At 37.3% G+C, this 24,292-nt stretch overlaps 1 protein-coding gene across 3 annotated transcripts; it reads left to right on the top strand.

Moving 5' to 3' along the window:
- The first annotated feature begins 73 nt into the window (after window positions 1–73).
- mapre1b (microtubule-associated protein, RP/EB family, member 1b) lies at window positions 74–16,817 on the top strand. 3 transcript variants are annotated; one of them, XM_048177631.1, is made up of 8 exons: window positions 74–186; window positions 1,149–1,272; window positions 1,351–1,496; window positions 3,173–3,371; window positions 8,065–8,112; window positions 8,941–9,047; window positions 9,132–9,284; window positions 14,910–16,817. In XM_048177631.1, exons 2-8 carry the CDS (start codon window positions 1,152–1,154, stop codon window positions 14,958–14,960), a joined length of 825 nt encoding a protein of 274 aa, XP_048033588.1. In that variant the 5' UTR covers window positions 74–186; window positions 1,149–1,151; the 3' UTR covers window positions 14,961–16,817. The 3 variants fall into 3 exon arrangements, with proteins under 3 accessions (XP_048033588.1, XP_048033590.1, XP_048033589.1); XM_048177632.1 differs by lacking the exon at window positions 74–186 and adding an exon at window positions 422–446; XM_048177633.1 differs by lacking the exon at window positions 8,065–8,112.
- Window positions 16,818–24,292: the final 7,475 nt, after the last annotated feature.

Raw genomic sequence — 24,292 nt, 5'->3', positions numbered from 1 at the left:
AATCGTATTTTTACTAACATAATTGCTTAAATTTACTAAAAAAAATAATAATAAAAGCAGCGAGACAGAAAGACTCTTATTTTGTCAAGCACAATATTTCCCTACGTATGTGTACGTAATGACGTAACACGCCCAAAGAACAAACCGACGCATGATCTGAGAGAAAGAGGCGCCGGCGAACAAGAGGTAAAACTCGGCTGAGACAGCTCAAATACCGTTAGATATTATTTCTTTTCTTTTATTTCATAAAATAAACACGCTGAGATATCGGTTATGTCGTGACAGCGCAGTTAAAGCGTTTATGCCCAATGGAGATTGTTTATATTTAACGAGTGCGCTGAAATGAGCGCCTAGCCCGGTCGCTAACGGAAGCTGATGCTGCTGTTTCTGATGTTTCATGGGACAAAGAATGTGCTGGGCTTGTCTTATATTTCGTCGCTCCTGAGGTCTATGAGGCCGTATTTGTTGTCTGACCAAATACTAGTGTTCATTTGCGCCTACTCGCTGTGATACGTGTCGGTAAATCCGCCTGTTTGGGGGTTATAGAGGGGAAGGCGAGGCCTGGATGAGATGAGCAGCTGAGGCGGTGTGTGAGTCAGGGCTGTGTCTCAAACCTCGCGAGCTGCCTATCGAGAAAACATTTGGGGCGTCAAAGGGACATGTATATCAAACGTGCTTATTATAGCCATAAATGACCTCGAACAAAATGCTATATAGGCAGGGTTTAGTAGGTTTTGAGAATGACTGACATTACTGCTCTGTCTTCTCAGCATCTGCTGGCTTTTTGCCATTACAATGTATTACAGCCAGATTACACTGTCTAGGTTTAGACACATTAGTATCTTCAGTATTAGTAGTGCTCATTCTGTTATCAATGCATTAGTTGACTAAAAAGAGTTAATTTCTGTGTGTTTGGTTGATGGATGAATCCTTTATTAAACATTCATGGTACACTCCCTGAGTCACCCATGTGATAAAATACATTCACTGCAGTGCTTGTGCTTCTTTATAGTCCATTAAGGAGGTTAATGCATGATATTTGAGCATCCTTAATAGTAAAATTGAGATTTTGACTGAATAAGGCTGTAATATCATGATATGTTAATTGATAATAACTAATATTATATGCTCTCATCATTTATCTGTAGGAAATGGCTGTGAACGTATATTCCACCTCGGTGACTAGCGACAATCTGAGTCGTCATGACATGCTCGCATGGATCAATGAGTCTCTACAGATGAACTTCACTAAGATCGAGCTTTTATGTTCAGGTGAGTGTTAAGGCCTGTTTTGTAGTACGATAACGGTTATGATTTGGGGTAATGGACGTGTTATGATTTTCCCTACAGGTGCAGCCTACTGCCAGTTCATGGACATGCTGTTCCCAGGCTGCATACCTCTGAAGAAAGTTAAATTTGGTGCAAAGTTAGAGCATGAATACATACACAATTTTAAGATATTACAGGCTGCTTTCAAGAGGATGGGAGTTGACAAAGTGAGTTGCTTAATTTCTTTTTCTCAGGCTTGTCTGTACAAGCAGTTTTTGTCAGCAAAACAGAAGTTTTTACTAGGAATGCTCCGATCGATCGGCATAGACTGATAATCACACTCAATTGGGATTCACTAAAATAGGATGTTTAATTACAGGCTCTTTAATAAGCCAGAGTATCCAAATATGGATAGTCTTTTGCATAAGCCCTGTTTTTAAAGGCCTGTTGATAGTTTTCACGTGACGTCACACCCTGAGGGGAACAAAACAATGCTTTCCTCCATTGGCCGCCAGTCATTTTTAACAGGTTTGTGGTAAGATGTAATGTAATAAGACAGTGATATTAAAAGACCAATTTCAGTTTACACCTTATTGACTATGCATACTTTGTACAGGCAAACAAATGAACACAGAATATTAATGCAACGCGAGGTTTCTTAAGCGTTTTTTTTCCTATTGAAAACCATTATAAAGAAAACGCGTTGCGTTCATATTCTGGGTTCATCTACTCGCCTGTATATAGTATGCATCATCAAAAAGGGTTAACCTGAATTTGATCTTTTAATATCACTGTTTTAGTACATTAAGGCACTTTAAGGGTGCGTTGCAGTAAGGATTCTTTAGCCTGGCATCGGTTCACCCTCCACTTATGCTGCTTGATCAGCCCTTTAATCAATTTTAACAGTCTTTCTACGTTAGCTAATGTGTGTTTAAAATTAAGTGGTGCAACACAATGCGATTTAAAATAAAATCCTTGATTAGTGTTAAACTTTGCTTAATTTAATCCTTATTGGTGCAATACACACCCTAGTGTTTTACACGTTAGCTTTTTTTAAAAATCGTCCTGCTGTTTTTAGTGATTGAAATCACTGCAGGTGCTGTATATGGATCATAAATGCCCAAAACTTGCATTTTGTTTACATATTTTTGCATTGAAGATGGAAAATTGACAGGATTGTGCTGCAGTTACATGGCTGTTTTGCCCGCCAGGGCTCCGCGACAATCACGTGACTGAAAACTGTGAATTAAAATGTTTTGTAAAAACTAATATTTGTTGTGAATTCTCAATTAAAATATCATTACTGTAAATAACATCTGTGGTATTACTTATATGCAGCAGAGCTTAATTATTACTTGTATAAAGCTTGAATAATCGGTGTCGGAAATCCTGATCGGAGCATCCCAAGTTTTAACAGATTTTTTTAGATTTAGCAACAAGCAACTAATGTTATAAAATTTCATCACAAGAATCATATTCACTAGACTCAGGAATTATTATCGGAGATGGGAGGCAATTAAATCTTGTTGACGAGTCTCAAACATTACAGCCATGCTGTGCTAAAGGATTTTGATTTGTGTCTGGCAGGGGCTGGTGTTGATTCAGCTAGTTTTACAATATTGGCCTACATCATTCGTTCAGTCATTTGGAATATAGGCATTAGGTGTGATTTCTGCCAACAGTGCTAAACATGCAGACGGCTTGTGACTTAATGGCATTCGTGGTTTCCATATGTTTTGAACAGTCCTGATTTTGCAGTTCTGTTTGGTGTTTTTAGTGGCGTAACTTCCTCAAATGTAGTTGTGTTTTTCATGTGCTTTTAATTTTTTTTGCTCACTTTCACCACTAAAACATCCCTGATAAATCTATGAAATAATATCCGGATGTGTTTTTCCCCCATCAGATTATCCCGGTTGACAAATTGGTGAAGGGCAAATTTCAAGACAATTTTGAATTTGTTCAGTGGTTTAAGAAGTTTTTTGATGCCAACTACGATGGAAAAGAGTATGACCCAGTGGAGGCTCGACAGGGTCAGGACACCATGCCTGCACCCAACCCCTCCATGCCTGCCCTCAGCAAGCCCAAGAAGATCATGAATGCAGGTTGGTCACCGATTGTTTGGGATTTTAGAATTAGAAATAATTATGCATATTGCATACATCTGCCCAAATACGCCAAATGTTCAGTGTAAAGGTGTTTGCGCACTGAGTCCGAAATTTTCGTATGCATTTTATCGTATTCGTCAACCTAATAATTCGTCACGCACAGAAACCTTGCACACTGAGTATGATGTGTATTAATTAAAAAAAATTGCTAAACAGTACAAAATGGTCTTCAAGCAGTGAGGATGATTTTGTTGTCCTCTCTCTTCTTAAAAAGAGAAAAGGAAAGAGGAAATATTGGGTCCATCCAATCCTGAGATTGCATAGAGAGGAAGGAGAGTTCTACTTCCTTATCAAGGAGCTGCGGGATTATACCGAAATAATCACTGTAGCTGTAGGACGGTAGTTTCCAAACTGAGGTGACAGAGGGGGTACGTGAACAAAATGCCAAATTTTTTCTTCCCCACCTTAAAATAACATTAAAACCAAGTAGGGCTGCAACGATTAATCGCGATTAATCATTTGCAAAATAAAAGTCTGTGTTTACGTAATATATATATGTGTGTGTTCTGTGTATAATAATTATGTATATATAAATACATACACATTCATGTATACATTTAAGAAAAATGTTATATTTATTTATAAAATATTTGTTTATATGTAATATAAAATATATATATATTTATAATAAATGCATATATTTCTAAACTTTATACCTGTATGTGTGTGTATTTATATATACATAATTATTATACACAGAACACACACATATATATTACGTAAACACAGACTTTTATTTTGCAAACGATTAATCGCGATTAATCGTTGCAGCCATAAAACCAAGCATGTATTTTCAAACCGGCACAATGCCGTAACAACATGACATCCAATCAAAATACCACATCTTTTGCGGTCAAATCTGACAGCGTCCATTTCCACATAAGCAGCGTTCATATTAGAGCCCGACCGATATGGATTTTTGGGGGCCGATGCCGATATTAACTCGAAAAGAGCCGATTTATAAGCCGATATTTTGATTTTGAAAATAAACTGGATATTAGACCCATTTCCTATAAACTACACTTACACAACATTCAATAGCAAAATATCTGCCTGTTCTATGTATGTGGGCTGTATAAACCATTTTCCAGAAGGGATTATGTTAAAAAAAGCCTTAGATTACAGTCTCAATGACTAAACAATTGCACATCAAAAGTATATATTTTTTAATGATCAAAAAACAGTCTGGTTTTAAACATTTAACAGTTTTACTTACTTCCAGTTGAAGCTGGTTTTAACAGTCTGTGTGTGTACTGTAAATAAATTATAATACTAAAGTTAAAGTAAAAGAGCTATACCAAACAAATTCAATATTCCACAAAACCATGTCAATGAATTGAAAATAAAATTAAAATAAGTTAAATGGGAAACACTGCAGATATATTTAGAATAAGTTAAACGCTAACGTTATAGTTTGACCTCTTATTAACGTTCGCGCTCTTCCACTGATAAACATGGTATTAGCTTTGTGGCTAATCTAATATAGCAATGCATTAGCGGCTGTAAGTGATGTTACAGAATATTTAGAAGTGATAATGATAGGACCGTTAGCTAGAACTACCACACTGTTTTTATATACAGTGTATGAACTAAATCTACAATCATTTCACATGACGAACGACAGACTCACCGTCAAAAGAGTACAACAATACTTTCTTCTGTAGTGGATTTCTGGCGCTGTTGTCAACTGGGGAGTTGCAGAGCTCCCTCTGGTGGGCAAACTATGCAACACTCATAACATGAGTGAAGCATGAGACTCTGTTTCTCATGTTTCATCGGCCGTTATAAACGCCGATGCCGATTTAAATGCAATTAGCTCATATCGGCCGATAATATCGGCCGGCCGATATATCGGTCGGGCTCTAGTTCATATGGGAGCATATATGTTGCATGAAGAACAAATAGCCTGGCACAGAAGGTGCATAAAGATCAATTTAAGATTCAAACTCTTGATACAAAACATACCTTTTGTGAGTTCTTGTTTTTATTGTTGATGATATTTTACGAGCAAGAGTGCAAATCCAAATATCCACATGATTGCAAATGTCACATTGATTGTATACAACAGTTGAAAAAACAAAAGGGTAATATTGTGTTTTTCACAGTATTGTCAGTATTTGCTCTATTGTGCAATGAAAGCCACAGCAGAATTACAACACTAGTTAATTAGTGAACGAATCGTCAGCTTTGAACGAATCGTTCATGAAAGTCATTGATTCAATGATTCATTCATAAATACAGCCACAAATGACTCGACTCACGCATTAAGACAGTGACTTACCGCCATCTACTGGCAGTTTTAGTATTTAAAATAATCACTTTTCATTTTTTTATCATTGCATAAGTCTCTATTGAACATTTTTTTTTAATTTAAAACATTATTAATGTTGTAAAGGTATTTATAAAGATAAAAAATGCACTGGAAAGTCTAAGCGGAAGAGAGGGGGTACGCAGAAGGATGGTAAACGCACTCTGAAAAAGTTTGAGAACCACTGCTGTAGGAAATACTGAAAATAAAAACCTTTTATGTTCCATCTCTTTGTATTCTGCACTTTGTTTGTCATGCAGTGCTTTGTGCTGCGAGACGAAGTGGATCAACTTGTCAGACGCCATTCTGGATTTTGGTGTTCACTTGTACAGTGGCTCTGAAATGCTTGCTATGGATGTGAAAAATGCAGAAAATTGAGCTGAATTTTTTTTTTTTTTTTTTGAAAAAAGAAAGTTTCGGAGGCAGTGTGTAAACGTGACTGACACAAAGTGAGGTCGTATTTATTTTTTAATGTGCAAAAATTTTGAACTCGGTGTGCAAAGACCTTAAGAACTACACTGTGATTCACATGTTTGGCTTTTTTTGGGTGGGAGAAATGAATACATTCTTTGGCATGGATGCATTAAATTGATCAAAAGTTACAGTTCAAGACTGGAGTAATGTTTCTGAAAATTCAGAAATAAAATATATATCAAAATATATTCAAATAGAAAATTGTTATTTTAAATTGCAATAATATTTCACAATGTTACTGTTTTTACTGTATTTTTAATTAAAATAAATGTAGCCTTGGTGAGCACGAGAGCAAAAACCAACCAACACTTTTAGTGTATGTTAGCATCATTTTATTAATATCCTGCAGTCCTTGTGTTGTGTTCATGCTCATTTACATGAATTCCTCAATAAGATATACATTTGGAGACCTGGGGTCTCATTTATAAAGCGTGCGTACGCACAAAACGGGGCTGGAAACGTGCGCACGCCAGTTCCCACGCAAAGGTTGTGATCTATAAAAATAAACTTGACGGGAGAATGCGCGCACCTTCAAGCAAACTTTGAGCCGTGCGTACGAACATTTTGGAGACAGCAGTTTGGCGACACCGATGGTGAGCTGAGGGACTGACGGCAGATGAAGGAAAACCACTTTAAATCCTCATTCTGAGTCATAATCATAAATACAGTTCATGCTCACAATAACAGTTTAAATAAATAAAAGAATTATTTAAACTCGCGTGGAAACACGTTTTCATTTGATAAACATTTACATTAATATTACACTTCACTATTGCCGATAAGCACTGAAATTACATTACGCAGAAGTTAAACAAAAGTGATATGAATTCAGATAGTAGATGTGCTACTTTCGATCACTTTTCCTGTGACACGCTGCTTTAATGACCGCGAGGAGCGCTGGGAGCACAATAATTCCTCTTTAAACTAAACTGCAGATGGTATGACAAAATATTTTAGCGAGATCAATGCACACTTAACTTCGATATTATGGAAGACACTGCTGGTCAAACGGTCCGTTGTCCAGTTTGAATAGGTCCAATAATAAGGTGTTAATGTCGTGTGAAGGATCTTCAAACAATTACCATTTGAAGGATATAATATGAGGAAAACGGTAAGATTTGCATGTTTTCTTTTTAAAATACTTTGTCAGTGACGCGCCGAGATCAGACGACTGCAATAAATAAGTAGGCCGATCTGTTTCCACTAAAAATAGCCTATAAACTTCCTAAAAGATGTGTTCACCTTATCAGCAAAACTGCATACATTTGATTTGAATTGTTTAAAACTATTAAAATACTATTTGGCCAGTGGAAATGAATGAATCAGCTCTATTCTAAAACCTTTATCTTAAGTATTTTATATAATTTTGTTTTTATCGATATTTTGATATATTTATTCTAAAACATAAAGAGGATATTGGATGATCTTTATCAATATAATGTGTGGCACAAATGGCATTTATAATCCATATCTAATATTTTACATTGTCTTGTACCTTTGATGGCGTGGTGTCACGTGGATGGGAATATGTATGGAAATTATGAGGTTATGCATAGTAAAACTAGGGCGTCGTAAGCTCCATATATGGTGATTTCGGGGAGGAGACAGGGTGGAGATGCACGTACGCACAATCTTCCGCTGACTGGGATTTATAAAAGGATTTGTGCGCAGGTTCTGGCGTACGCATGGTTTTATAAATCTGATTTTTTTTGTGCGTACGCAAAATCTAGCTTTTGCGCGTACGTACACTTTTAGGATGAAATCTACGCAAAGTTTTATAAATGAAACCCCTGCTCATTTTGTTCTTGCCATTGCTTTGACTCGCTAAAACATCTCTGTTCACTGCAGTGCATCAGTCTACTCCTGTTAAGACAGCCAAAGCAGCTGCTGTAATCGGTATGAAGCTGCGTCATTGGGCTTTTAAACATCTTCAGTGTCTGTAGGGGATAGTTTCTACACTTCTAGTTTCTTTATGGAACAGTTTCAGTCTAGTCCTGCTTCTGCTGAAACACCTCAGTCTCTACTGACTAGTGTCCAGACCTGCCTCTGGAGGGACTGTCCAGCAGAAACGCAAACTTCCCTCAACACACCTGCCTGGGAGTATGTCTAGTAAGACCTTGATTAGTTGGTTCAGGTGTGTTGCATTAAGGTTGAGGGCTTTGAGCTAAACTCTGCAGGACAGTGGCCTTCAGGAGCAGGATTGGACACTCCTGATAATGACAATGATTAAGTAAGAATTACACCTGTAATATGATGGCTGTTGCTGGAGAAGTTGTTGCAGCAGTTAAATTTCATGTAAATTGAATGTTTAAATTTTTTTTTTTTTTTTTAAGCCAAAACATGAAATCATTTTTAGTGTCAACTAACCCACCCACATGGAAACTGTTAGACTGAAACTTTTCCGAGAAGGGAATATGTGATGAGTCTGATGTGATTTTAGACTGTAAGTCATTTTAATATGCTCATGGACAGGCATAAAGTTAGCATGAAACAGTATTCACAACACACTTTAAGTAATCAAACATGTTTCAGAATTAAACTAGATATTTAAGAAGAAACAAATCAAAGACTTCAGGGCCTGTTTTGATTTCATGTTGACTTTATCACCAGCTTTCAACTTTCCCTTCATTCATTGCAATGAAATACTTTATTGTTACGGTCGTCTGTGTTTCAAACTCATTTGTCAGACTCTTACTACTTTTTGTGATTGCTTGTTCCCCACAGCACCACAGAGAGCAGCCGTTGCCAAGGTAACACCCAAGATGGCACCTAGCTCTGCGCGGAGAACCGGTGCTGGTGGCGATGAAGAAAGGGCAGAGCTTATTCAGGAGGTTTGTTGTACCCGGTACTCTCTCACATCATTGTGTTAGTCTGTCATAACACCCTCCATGACTGAAATGTTTGCTTACTTTCAGTTAAACATCTTGAAGTCTACAATCCAGGACATGGAGAAGGAGCGGGACTTTTACTTTGGCAAACTGAGGAACATTGAGCTGATCTGTCAAGAGAAGGAGGGTGAGGGAGACCCCACCCTGCAGAGGATTGTGGATATTCTCTATGCCACAGACGTGAGTACAACACAACTGCAATCTCACTAAAAACATGATTCTCAGACTTTTGTCTCTAATAAGACGCTTAATAGGGAAAAGTGATGTCATCGTGCTTATTGTCATCTCATGATACAATATAATCTCATGATATGGCTTTTGTAGGAATGTGCATTTAGTCGTCAGCCATGATTCATTTATTTCATGAAGGATTGTCCATTATCATGGGGTCACTGAGTTGCAGCAGAGGCGTTTCATCACAGTACCATCTGACCTTGATTCTTTAAAGGGTTAGTTCACCAAAAATGTCAGTTTCTCACCCTCATGTCGATCCAAACCCGTAAGTCATTCTTTCAACTTGGAAACACAAATGAAGATATTTTAATAAAAATCTGAGCGGTTTCTGTTCCTCTATTGACATTGCATGCAGCTACCACTTCAAAACGTCCATAAAGAGATTACAAAACTAATTCATATGAATTTTCTGAAGAGACACAATTGCTTTCTGATGAACAGATTTAATTTAGACTTTTATTCACACTTAAACAGCAAAATTAAACAGAAGCTCAACCATAAATGCTTGATGCGCGAGAGCAAACCATTGGCTCTTGCTGAAGATCAAACGTGCTGCGTAACACACGAGAATGAACCTCATTGGCACATCAAACAAACATGCTTGAGCTTCTGTTTACCATAACAGTTGTGTGAGTTGATGAATGTTTATATGTGAATAAAAGCCTAAATTAAATCTGTTCATCAAATAAAGCGATCGAGTCTCTTCAGAAAATTTTGACTGAACCGCTCAATTCATATAAATTAGTTTTGGGATCTCTTTTAGCAGTGTTAATTTTGACAGCAAATTTTGATTTAGTTTTATATATATGTATATATATATATATATATATATATATATATATATATATATATGTGTCATATTTTAGTCATCGGAAATTGTTTTAGTTTTAGTCTAGTTTTAGTTGACTAAATATCAAAAGATTTTAGTCGACTAAATCAACAGTAGATTTAGTCGACTAAAATCTAATTTAGTTAAATTGTAATGCATTAAGTAAGCATTTCTCTAACAATACACAGATCCAATACACTGATATACATCTGATATTCTCCAAACTGTTTCTGTTCACTTAAGACAACCAACTGTACTTTACTCGACATAGCAAGTTTAGTTAAAAGTTTGTCATTTTTGGTGTTTGTTTTTTAGTTTTTGCTTTTAAATGTCTATATAGTTTTTTTTGTTGTTGTTTTTTTTGTTATTTTTATTTTTGTTAGTTTAATACATGAGGTTAAGCTAAAGCTTGGGAAAATAAGTTTATATTTTTATATATATAGGCCATATTTTTTTATTTCAGTTAACGTTTATTTCAAGTAATGAAGATTTTTTTATGGTTTTAGTTAACTATAATAACCAGTATACTTTGAAAATATATTGAATAATGTTCTTAGTCTTTCCTTCCTATGACAGAAGATACAGTAGTTTACTATGAATTAAATAGAAATTAATTAAATACAGTTTATTATGAAAACAAAATAATAATGACCAGGAAAAAAAATAATTATAACCATACTGAAATACACCGTGACTTATTCTGAAATGTCTGCAGTCTGCCCTGAATCAGTCTGCTCATGAGGGAGATAAAATATGCATTCTTACCGTCTAAAAATACTATAATATAAACATTGTTTAGTAAACATTGTCATAATTCATCAACATTAGCTTATAAGCAATCGCTTGGCATAAACGTGCACTGTTCATTAATTGCGCAGCAGTCAGATGTGCTGCTGCGCGAGCCTGTAGAGGGTGCAACAGTGCCGCTTTTCCCGCGGTTAGATCAGCACGTTACAATTCAAATGTGCGCATCTTCCACACATCAGACCTGACTGGATATCTTCCCAAATCGTCCCTCTTTATCATTTTCGTCTAGTTTTTGTCTGTTGACGAAAATTAGAGTAGATTTTAGTCATAGTTTTAGTCATTCAAAATGCATTTTTATTTAGTCATCGTCTCGTTTTCGTCCGTGAAAAAATGTCGTTGACGAAAATTATGACACAAATTATTCGTCAACGAAATTAACACTGCTCTTTATGAACTTTTTGAAGCTCCAAAGTGGTAGTTGTGTGGACTGTCAGTGGAGGGAAACAAATCTATCAGATTTCATCAAAAATATCTTAATTTGTGTTCTGAAGATGAACGAAAGTCTTACGGTTGTGGAACGTGAGGGTGAGTAAATGATGACAAAATTTTCATTTTTGGGTGAACTAACCCCAATGATTTACTCACCCTCAAGCCATCCTAGGCGGATATGACCATCTTCTTTCAGACAAACACAATCTGAGATATATTTAAAAAAAATACTTAGTCCTGCAAGGTTTATAATGGTTGTGAATGGTAGGCCAAATTCTGAAGACAAAAAAAAAAAAAATGCATCCATCCATAAAAAAAAAAAAATGAATCCATGTGACTCAGGAGGGTTAATAAAGGCGAAGTGAAGGGTGAAGGGATGCGTTTTTGTAAGAAAAATATCCATATTTAAAACTTTATAAATTCAAATAACGAGCTTCCGGCGGACGACCTTACACGTACTGCGCACGTCAATTTGGGCGGAAGAGAAACCTTTGACCTGACGCAATGACGCACGCGGAGGCACAGAGGAGAGAGCAAAACAAAACACCGGTCTCGAATTAGAAGCTTAAAATGAGAAATTTTAAAGAGAAATGTATATAAGAGAAGAGGAGCTTGAGTTTGTTGCCCAGCCTTATTTGTTTGAACTGCGAGAGGCGTCTAATCTGCATCCTGCGTCATACATCGCGTCAGAGGATTACTCATTTGGCGCAAGTCGTCTTTCGACCGGTCTTTCGCCGGAAGCTCGTTATTTGAATTAAAAAAAAATTTAAATATTCATATTTTTCTTACAAAAACGCAACCCTCGGGAGTCGTATGGATTCATTTTTTTATGGATGGATGCATTTTTTCTGTCTTCAGAATTTGGCCTACCATTCACAACCATTATAAACCTTGCAGGACTAAGGATATTTTTAAATATATCTCTGATTGTGTTCGTCTGAAAGAAGATATTCATATACACCTAGGACGGCCTGAGGGTGAGTAAATCATGGGATCATTTTTTATTTTTGGGTGAACCATCCCTTTAAGCCAGCGATACCTCAAAACAGTCCTGCTGAGATCAGCTCCAACCCTGATGATAACTCAACTGCCTGTAGCTTTCTAGCAACCCTTCAGGCCTTGATTAGCTTGTTCAGGTGTTTGATTAGAGTTGGAGCTGAACTCTGCGGGACCGACGTTAGCCACGCCTGCACTACTATACGATTACAATTTGATCAGTTTCACGGACCTACAATCGATATTATACGTGCCTATTTTACACAATCGGTTTTATTTACTCACAAATGCAGCCAAAATATAACATGAATATTTAACTAAACTCTGAAAATTGCAAATACTGTATCCAGGGTTCCTACGCGGTTTGGAAAAGTATGGAATTTGATTTGAGTAATTTCCAGGTCTGGAAAAGTATGGAAAAAAGAAATCAGAGTATGGAAAAATATTTGTGTTTCCAGACTATTGTCTCTATTCAGTTTTCTAATTTATTATACCTGCAAACTAGACACTTTACAGCGAAATTAGCTCTTTTGAATCAAAATACATAATTTAAGTGAATCGTGTAGATCCGAAGAGGTTTTTTTCAGGGCGAGTGCGTGTCTCAGGATTCTCACAAGAATCGAAAATGGGCTACTTTCCCATAGACTGGAGTGAGTCGTGATCTTTCTTGGTGCTCTGTGGCATGATAGATCGCTGTAGCTCTCGTGAACCAACCATCTCTTCCGCTTTACTAGTTACAGCACAAAATAAACATGATTGAACATCCGAAGGTATGTTGAAAGATAAAGTACAACTTACTGAAATCTGTATCACATGCAATCGATCAATCATTGTTTCAACTGCAGAAAGGCATCAATAAAACAGCATGTAAAACTATCACATTTAGCCTACCTCAGAAAAGCCGTTCAATGGCCAAAAACTCATTCAGCTACAAAATTTTGCTAAATATATGCACTATAGGCTATTGCATATTCATTGTATTTGTACTTAACATGTGCTTCGATATTAAATGTAGTATAAATCTGTTTCATGACAGCCACCATTTAAGTGTTTAGGCCTAAAAAAAAAAAAGAGTAGAAAAATAATTGTCATTAAAAATTTATATAAACTTCCTTATGTGTAATTTAGCCTATATGAAAGTAGCTTGCAAATCAGTTTTAATCTAATATTATAATGATGTACCAGCTGTGGTTCCTTGTATAATTTACAGCATTAGTTGAGAGAATTTTTTTTTTTTCTTTGAGGAAATTTGCCATTTACCTGATAGGCCCCAAATGAATCAATATTGAATTGAAGGTAATCAAATCAAAATCAAATTTTCAAAATCAAATTTTTCAAAATCAAGCAAGCTTCTGAATCAAAATCGCATTCAATTGTGAAATTTGTGTCAATTCTCAGCCCTACTGTCAATAATTTATTTTTTTTATTATTTTTTTTACTTGAAGCAAATGTTGGTTTTCCCATTTATTTTCTTGTCAGAGTGCACCAGAATGCGTCATTTACATGTTAAAATCACAAAAATCTTCTCCTGGCGGAGGATGCCCCCAGACCCCCCTACACATCACCTTTTACACCTCTTTTTACTTTGCAGATGTTTATAAACGTATGAATTTCTAAAATATTACGGAAACTGATACTGCGCTTGCGTAGGCTACTCGTACTCGTAGGCTACTCTATAGAAATGTTTTGATAACAACAAATACTGACAACAGAACAGAATGGATAAATCAGAGAAGGATGTCTATGAAGTAAATGTGTCGAATTATTAGAATGTTAAACAAATTAAATATTTACGCCTATGTAGCGAGTTGTATGGTCAGAAAGGGAAACAAAGCCCACTACCCTTTTAAACAGGGAATATATTAGTACTTGTAGATTAATCCCCAACAGAAGTCACACAGGAACGTAGTTTTAAGAAGAGAAGGGCCTAGACATGAATACTAAATACAAAACTTTATTTCAGTAATCAAACACTGATTTAAAAATCACTAAAAGACTGTAAGACCCCTACTACAAACATGAAGCAGAGAAAACATAGAAAAGGAGACCGAGGCTTACCAATGGCAGAAAATCGTTTGGAAAGAAGTCTGGAAAAGTATGGAATTTTGAAATGGAAAATGTGTAGGAACCCTGTGTATCCTATACTCTTAAAAAAATAAATAAATAAAGGTTCCATAGAAGAACCATTTTGGGTTCCCCAAAGAACCTTTCCTCTATAAAGAATCCTTTGTGCAACATGGAACATCCACAACAAAAAAAAATAGACTTGATGAACGAATAATTTTTTTAGTACACGTTGCATCAACACACATCGTCATTTGATTGATGCATCGATCCATATTGATGTGTCATCTTCACATCTTCACCATACAACCGTTTTACCCCTAAAATGAGGAAAAACACATTCTTGGAACAGTCTTTAAATGGCTATACTTTTCTTATCAGATGACTCTCTCTCTCTGCCTCTTTCCTCCTTTCTTTCTCTCTCTCTCTCTCTCTCTCTCTCTCAGGAGGGATTTGTCATACCAGACGCTGAGTCAGAGGACCAGGAGGAGTTCTAATGCTCGTGACTTGTTGCAGTTTCACCCTCCTCTCACTCTCTCCATTCCCGTCCTCTCCACACAGTCACTCACCTCCCCCTGCCATCCACACATCCCGTTATGCATTTGGACTTTTACCGAACTAACTCCATATTGAATCCCATTGCATCTGCTAAAGCATGTTGAAAGAACTGTTTTAATGCCCTCAGACCTCTGGTTGCCACGATACTCCCGTTTCGCTCCGAGGAAGAGTGCGTTTCCTGTCTGTAAAATACAATCTAATATTGTTTTCCTCTTTCAGCAACTTCAGACACCTGCAAATGTATTTATCTCGTTTTAAATGTCTCTCAAACGTCTTGGACACATGGTCTGTAGTGTTTTATAGGTGACGTCTCCCCCTCACTGCTGTGATACATATCTGTGAACATGTCTTATTCAGAACCGTACCTTACTGACGCAAAACCAAGGGACGGAATGACAAAACGTGCGGTAGTTCATTGCAAAAACCCTCTCTCTTCCTAGTTTCCGCTCATGGTTTTGGTGCTTGCTTTAGCGTAAGGCAGATAGCAGTCACCAGCGCTCCAGTCTATCCTCAGTGACTGTGCCTTATACAGACTGTCTGGAGGGAGTGGACCCAGTCTGATGTTCGTCTTTTCTTTGTTTTATGGATGTAGTGAGGCGTCATTTTCGAGTTGACGTATGTACTAACACTCAGTCGTGCTCTTTGGTGTACAGGATGCTGCTGAACTGTAGCGCCACAGTTGCATAAGTAAAAATATTTTATTATAATTTTATTGCGTTCGTTTTAAAGAATTATCCTAGCCACTACATCGGTGGACTCGAGGCCAAAATTTGAGTTGACAAAACAAACACTGCCCGTTTTCTACCTGTTTTTACTGCCTTATATTTAATGCTTTTTTCTATCCTTTCATTCGCGCTCTCTCTCTTGGCAAATGTTTGTAATTCAAGTTTTCTTTTAATTGTTATTTGTAGGAATAGCAGCAGCAGCAGCAGCAGAATTTTAGACCCAAAACTTTAAAGTACAAAAGATTAAATCCTTTTGAGTTATTTTAAAAGATTGCACTCTTTCATTCCCTAAATAACTCTGTCAAGCTGATACAAACACTAAAAATATCAACTAAAGGAGCTTTTTAGATGAAAGCTTTCCGTTCATTTTCTAAAAACCAGCGATCTGAATTTGATCTGTATGAGTTTTTGGAGATTCATGACGATTATGACTTTGGATCACTGTGCCAACTGACTTTTTCTGATGTGTAGTTTCATTGTTTTCATGTGCACTGGTCATTCTCAATCGATATGAATTTTTCTCTGTGTGTAGTTCTCAATGTTGCATTTTACGTCAATAGCACACGCAAAGCCGGCAATCAGAGTTTTTATTGGTGCTATGAAATACCTTGACCCTTAAGAACTTGCCTGTTTGTGCTAGAAGAGCCTCTTTGCTGGTTGATTTGGTTTATTGGATTAGAAATGTTTGCTGCAGTTGGGTGGATGCAACAGCGCTGGATCTGTTCTAAATAGGAGACGATAGGAAAATAAGCGACACTCATTTTTGACAAATATCTCATTCAAATTTCACGTAATCCGAACTGTTAAATATTGGTGGATCCAAGTAAAAATGTGGAAGGAAGTTGTTTGGAAGCAGGTAATGTCTGTGAAACGCAGTGATTCACCCTTTCCCTCCTTTCTTTCAATGCTCTGTGGCCTTTAAGAACAATCTGTAGCGAAGGTACTCAGTACATTGTGGGGTCCGCACCACGACCAAGCTGTCTCTCTCCCTGTTTTTGTACTTGCAGGCTGTTAAGAGTTCCACATTTTTAACTGAAGTCCATTTCTTACAATAAAACAGTATTTACATGCTTTTCTGTTGTTGTCTTCATTTCTGGTGTATTTGTGTGGCATCTTGTTTTTGAGATTCAGACTTGTCTTTGTTCTTTATTTTTATGATTTTCCTTTTTTTGTACAATAGAAATTCATCCAACCTGTGAAATAAATGTGTCATGTAATGACCAAAAGTAATGACAAATCTCAGATTTTACCACTTTGTCTAGATTTTAGCTCCAAATACTGGATTTTCTCTCAACCACCAGTGAGGTGCATCCTGGGAAATCACATGTAGGACCCAATGTACTGTTATTAAACAGTTAGTTTACCCAAAAAATGAAAATTCTGTTATTTATTACTCATCTTCATGTCGTTTCACACCCGTAAGACCTTCATTCGTCTTCAGAACACAAATTAAGATATTTTTGATGAAATCTGATGGTTCAGTGAGGCCTGCATTGACTGTAAGATCATTAACACTTTCAATGCCCAAAAAGATACTAAAGACATATTTAAAACAGATCATGTGACTACAGTCAACCTTAATGTTATGAAGTGATGATAATACTTTTTGTGCACCAAAAAAACAAAATAACGACTTTATTCAACAAAATCTAGTGATGGGCGATTTCAAAACACTGCTTCATGAAGCTTCACAAATCTTTTGTTTTGAATCAGGGATTTGGAGCGCCAAAGTCACGTGATTTCAGTAAACTGATTCGAAACAAAAGATTCGTGAAGCTTCATGAAGCAGTGTTTTGAAATCGCCCATCACTAGATATTGAATAAAGTCATTATTTTGTTTTTTTGGCACACAAAAAGTATTCTCGTCGCTTCATAACATTAAAGGAACACTCTACTTTTTTTGAAAATAGGCTCATTTTCCAACTCCCCTAGAGTTAAACAGTTGAGTTTAGCATAGTTCATTGAATCTGATTAGACCGTTAGCATCTCGCTCAAAAATGACCAAAGAGTTTTGATATTTTTCCTATTTAAAACTTGACTATTTAAACCTGTGTAATATCATTGCGCCTGCTGCACTCATGGTACGCCAGCAAAGTTCCTTGATTATTACGCCGGAATGAGAGTATAGTTCCTAGCCATATCAGCCTAGAAAATCACAACTTTTAATTTTCCGTCGGTCTTAGTACATGATGTAACTACAGAAGAGTCGAGTTTTAAATAGGAAAAATATCGAAACTCTTTAGACCGTTAGCATCTTGCTAAAAAATAACCAATCGGATTCAATAAACTATGCTAAGCTATGCTAAAAGTTGTACTGCCAGACCCGAAGATCGGCTGAATGGATTCGAAAACGGTAAAACTCAACTGTTTAACTCTAGGGGAGTTGGAACATGAGCCTATTTTCAAAAAAAGTGGAGTGTTCCTGTAATGTTGAACCACTGTAGTCACATGAACTGTTTTATGTCTTTAGTAGCTTTCTGGGCGTTTGAAAGTCTAAATGATATTGCTGTCAATGCAGGCCTCACTGAGCCATCGGATTTCATCAAAAATATCTTAATTTGTGTTCTGAAGATGAACGAAGGTCTTACAGGTTTGGAACGACATGAGGGTGAGTAATTAATGACAGAATTTTCATTTTTGGGTGAACTAACCCTTTAAGGAGGTTTCTGTTTATTTTTTAGTTGTTTCATGGATATGTCTGTAAACTTAAAGGATAATGTCTTGGAAGAAAATTATCAGTACCTTTTCCATTTTTCTACTGATTTATGTTACATTGTAAATATTATTAGGTTGTGTATGGCTCTTAGTTGTTTTGATATTGGAATCATTGATTCACACACTCACTGGTGACTTAGGTACGCCTGTTCAACTGCCTGTTTACATATCAGCCAATCACATGGCAGCAACTCAATGCGTTTATACATGTAGATATGAAGACGATCTGCTGAAGGTCAAACTGAGCATCAGAATGGGGAAGAAAGGTGATTTAAAGGGTTAGTTCACCCAAAAATGAAAATTATGTCATTAATGACTCACCCTCATGTCGTTCCAACCCGTAAGACCTTCGTTCATCTTCAGAACACAGTTTAAGATACTTTAGATTTAGTCCGAGAGCTTTCTGTCCCTCCATTGAAAATGTTTGTACGGTATACTGTCCATGTCCAGAAAGGTAATAAAAACATCATCAAAGTAGTGCATGTGACATCAGTGGGTTAGTTAGAATTTGTTGAAGCATCGAAAATACATTTTGGACCAAAAAAACGAAAACTACGACTTTATTCAGCATTGTCTTCTCTTCCGGAATCCTTTCCATTGAATTGATTCCATTGAATCCTTTCCTCTGTCGGCGTTGGTAAGGCACTTTTATGTCGTTGTTTTTGGCGACATCTGCGACATGCACACTTACGCACCATTTTAAAAAATAAAGCAATACCAAAATACAAACAATGTAGAATAGCTTGAATACAGCGTGCGTCTCCCTCAGACTGTAAACGAAGCTCGGCCGCACTGGATAACACGTCAGCAGCGTCACTGCGGAGTCGTGAACCACACTCCGGAGCAGAAGGGGGCAGTAATGCACCAATAAGCTGGATGCCAACCGCCATAAAACAGGAAAGAAGAAGAAGAAGCGGAGTCGTGAACGCGGATTGACAACAGACCCAGAAGAGAAGACAATGCTGAATAAAGTCGTAGTTTTTGTTATTTTTGGACCAAAATGTATTTTCGATGCTTCAAAAACTTCTAACTAACCCTCTGATGTCACATGGACTACTTTGATGATGTTTTTATTACCTTTCTGGACATGGACAGTATACCGTACATACATTTTCAATGGAGGGACAGAAAGCTCTTGACTAAATCTAAAATATCTTAAACTGTGTTCTGAAGATGAACGGAGGTCTTACGGGTGTGGAACGACATGAGGGTGAGTCATTAATGACATTTTCATTTTTGGGTGAACTAACCCTTTAAGCAACTTTGATTGTGGCATGGTTGTTGGTACCAGAAAAACTGGTCTGAGTATTTCAGAAACCACACAAGGTGCCACTCCTGTCAGCTAAGAACAGAAAACTGAGGCTATAATTCACGCAGCTCACCAAAATTGGACAATAGAGGATTGAAAAAACTGATGAGTCTTGATTTCTGCTGCGACTTCTTTTAGATGGTAGGGTCAGAATTTGGTGTAAAGATGAAAGCATGGATCCATCCTGCCTTGTATCAGTGGTTCAGGCCGCTGGTGTAACGGTGTGGAGGATTTTTCTTATCACACTTTAGGCCATTAGTATAAAATGAGCATCGTTTAAATGCCACAGCCAAACTGAGTATTGCTGCTGACCATGTCCATCTCTTTATGAACAGTGAACCATCTTCTGATGGATACTTCAGCAGGAAACACACCATGTCACAAAGCTCAAATCATCTCACACTGGTTTCTTGAACATGAAAATGAGTTCACTAAACTCAACTGGTGAGTGTGTTTCTGTGCACTCCACAGTCAGAAGACATCACCACTAGATGGCGGTAAGGATCAACTAATCAACTGTTGGGCTGTAGGACTGAAAATCCTCAGAAATGAACATGCTTGTGCCTTTCAGAGGGTGTTTTCACTCGCTGTCTCTAGTTTTTCTACTGTGAGTATATGGTTGCTTTAAAGCAGTCATTACATGAGGAGTACGGCTCTCTGAGAGGAGAGTCCATTATTAAGGAGTGTGTGGGAGATTGCAGCTCTTCCTCTCTCAGTGTGGAACTGAATAACAGAGTAATAACTGAGTAGGACCAAACAGGTGTGCTGTGTTTCTCTGTCATCAGGCCTGGTGTCTGAGAACACGTTTGTGTGGGTGGAATGATGAAACTTAGCTGCTATGTTACAATACAATCCTGTCATAGAGGATAACGGTCATGGAAATACTTTTTACTTTTACTATTTATTACTTTTAGCTGCGGACAGTCTGTTGTTAATCAGAAAGAAAGTTATTTTCAAACACTCTGGGATTTTTACGTCACAAAATGCCTAGTACAGACGTCACAAAATGCCTGTGGCCTTTCCTCAAGAAGACAGAAAGATCTTAAACTTGCAATGATTTTCATAACTATTTATGGAGATACACAACATCCTGGTATGCAGTGAAGACACTGACAACTGGTCATTACATACTTTTTACATTTCTTTATCCACCTTATTCCTGACGAGCCTACTGTGTTTTGAATTATGGGTGGCACTTCCGGTTTGGGGAACTTCCATTCAAAAAGACTGAAACGAATCGTTTCAAATCATAAGGTTGCCCTACAAATAAAGCTGGTTTCTCAAAGACCCTTTCAGCAAACAATTCTTAAAAGAACCCTTCTTCTTTTTCTTTTCTTAGTGTGAAGAACATTTTAAAACATCTAAAGAAGATTTTTCCACTCTGAAGGAACTTTTGTGCAATGGAAAGGTCCATAGATGTTAAAGGTTCTTCATGGAACCAGATGGCAATGAAGAACCTTAAAGAAATTATATGCCTACAAACTACATAAGGTGTCCAGATATTTCATTGTTTGCACATGTGTGGTACAGATCATCAATGACTCCACTGCTGAAGGAGTGAACCCAACTAACAAAAAATATGTTCTGAGAACGTTTTGCTAATGTTTTCATTAAAGGTGCAATATATAAGATATTCTGTCCACTAGAGGCCTATTCAAAACAAAGGCGTAGCTTGATGACGGCAAGTTTGATGCGGAATCTTGGGACATGTGGTCTTCACCTCAACGGCGGTGGAAAATAATTGGGATTAGACTCGGGAAGAAATCATGTTCATGGATGCGATTATTAACGTTACTGTAGTATGAAGCAGAGCAGGAGCGAGTGTTGTGGAGCTGAACGAGGAGCTGGAGCGATTGATCAACACACGCCTCACGAGCAGCGGGACTTTTATTATGACACAGTCGCCGCTTCCGCTTTTCCGGTCATGAGTATGAGGTAACGCAGCTCTGTTTATCATATTAGATACATTTGAGAGTGTTGAAAATGATGTTATAACGTTACTCTGTGCGTTCGCTCTGCGGCTGCTGTGAGACACTGTTACACACTGCAGTAAGATAGATCGATTTTACAATATCATATTAAATGCTGGATGGGTTGTGTTGATAAATGGCATGCTATTCATTTTAAAGCGTATTGTATGATGGAGAAAATGATGTATTACTGTTAGTAAAAATAAAGCTGCATCTGATTATGCTATGTTAGCTACTTCACAAAATAGTGTTTTTCTCTGAGGCATGGTAAAGCATGGTACTCGCAAAAAATCAAGAAAATTAGATTTAAAGCAGAACTAAGTAACTTTTTTTACCTTCATAAATAGTTTTCTAAGTCCTTACGATGGTTAATTGACTTGTAGTGGTGTGTTTGAGGTGAGCACTAACCCCCTCTGGCACATCTATGCCAAAAAACAGCACTTGCAAGTTGAAACACAATCTCACCTCATGTTCACGTTCACGCGAGAGTGACACAATGCTTTACGGTAATTCAAAAACAATGTATATATTATGACTTTATAAGACAATTTCGAAAATTACCCACCTCCATCGAGATTTCTTGTACTGTATTTACAAAACTACTGCGCTGGTGAGTGTTGTAGTCGTTGTAGTCCAGAGCTGCGCTTGGAGTATTTACGACAGTGTGATTCACTGAAGGAACCTGTAGGGGGAGCTTCGCAAATCTTACTGAGTTCCGCTTTAAACAATAAGACTAAACGGGTTGAGCTATATAACAATAATTCGTTTTCTGTCTATAAATATATCAAAACAGTTGTTCCCTTGTCTATTAAAACATGTAAATATTAAAGCGTCTTTGGTGTTTCCATGGTTTCTACAAAATAAAACCGGAAACCGATGGGTAACGCGGGTATGACGCCATTGACAGGCGACTCCTCACACGTCCCGGGGCCTTGGGTAAAATTGCAATTTTCTCACGATTTACAAATAGTTGGAAACATTTGGGATATTGTAAGTACTCAAGTGAACAACATATATAACACTGACCTAGTGGCTTTTGGATATTTTACTGCAAAATTCATACATATTGAACCTTTAAGTAAACGCTATTTCTAAATGTTCACAGAACATTCAAAATGTTTTTGTTTTATTTTTTGTCTTGGTTATGTGAACGTTAGAAAAACATTTGAGGAAATGTTCGATATTATTATTTTGCAAACATTATGGGAAAGCAAAGACTATAGAATAACAGAAGATGTCACTCGTATTGTTTTGAATGGGAAAAAGTGTAACGTGCAATATGGCGGAATAAGTCCCGCCTTCAAAATAAGAGCCAATCGCCGACTGGTAAAAGCATCGCGTCACTGCAGCGGCCTTTAGAAGCACTGGTTTCTATAGAAACAGTCAGACGCGCGCCTCCGAAATGAGGCACAAGAGACGCGCATTTAGGTCTGCGCATGCGCATTAGCTTGATCCAGCCTAAAAAATACCGTTTTTTTTGTCATGATTCGAGCGTTTGGGAAAAAAAATATGAGACAGTTGTTGTCAGATTTCATTGGTGATTTCAAATATGAAATTTAATCGAAAGCTTGGCAAACAGCTTTGGAGAATTTGATGTTTCCCCATTCAAAGAGATTGCATGATGCCCAGGATGCCCGAGAGGCGTTTCAAAGATGGCCGCCGAGTGAAATGAGTTGTCTTAAAGGGACTTTGGGGAAAGTTACTTTTGAATGTTCTCTAAGCTATCCGTAACAAGTAGTAAGTATTTTAAAAAACATTAGAAGAATGCCCAACTAAACTTTGAACGAACATTCTATTAACATTACTGGAAGAACGTTTGTTCATAACTTCATAACCTTGCTAGAACGTTCTGAGAACATTCCCTGTTAGCTGGGAAATGTGTTAGTGTTTTCCCCCCAATTAATTGTTGTGTTATAACCCTGACAAAAGACTCTCATTTCTTCCTCCCAGACACCAAAGAGCCGCAACCGTTGTAGCCATAAAAATAGAGACCCTTCAACATTATAATTCATTATTATATTCTGTCTGAAAACAGCGATGCTAATCATGCTAATCTTTGTTTGGTGCGCTCATGCTGGTGAAAATGCACGTCTCGATCACATGTCTACTGCATGTCTGTTTGCATGTTCTTTGTGAGAGATATACTCTCATTTTAAAGGCTAGAGTGTATTCTGTCTGTCTGAAATGCTTCACCGCTCACTTAGCGAGACCTCCGGCCTTTTGTTCCTTATCCACAGTTAGCGCCCTGATTATCTCTTTTCATGCAGACTGAACTTCAAAGCATGTGAACTCAACAAAACTGAGGGAAGAGCAAGAGGAAGCAGTGTTTTGTTAAATAGGATGTTTAAGGGGGTGCGAAAAATGCTACAAACTTGTAGGTACTTGCCATCCAGTCAGACGTGGCGCTCACATGCTAACACAATCGCTGGGCATGATGCCAGTCCAATAAAACTAGATAAGAACTATGCCTGTAGGCTATATATACCTTTGATGATATTTGTTTGATTATGAACATCATTGGTGCCAGCTATTCGCTCTTTGCTAAAAATACG

This window comes from Megalobrama amblycephala, linkage group LG24, assembly GCF_018812025.1.
Source record: "Megalobrama amblycephala isolate DHTTF-2021 linkage group LG24, ASM1881202v1, whole genome shotgun sequence".
In the NCBI taxonomy this organism is placed as follows: domain Eukaryota; kingdom Metazoa; phylum Chordata; class Actinopteri; order Cypriniformes; family Xenocyprididae; genus Megalobrama; species Megalobrama amblycephala.
Note: the sequence above shows the minus strand (reverse complement) of the source record. Positions and strands in the feature narration are given on the sequence as shown.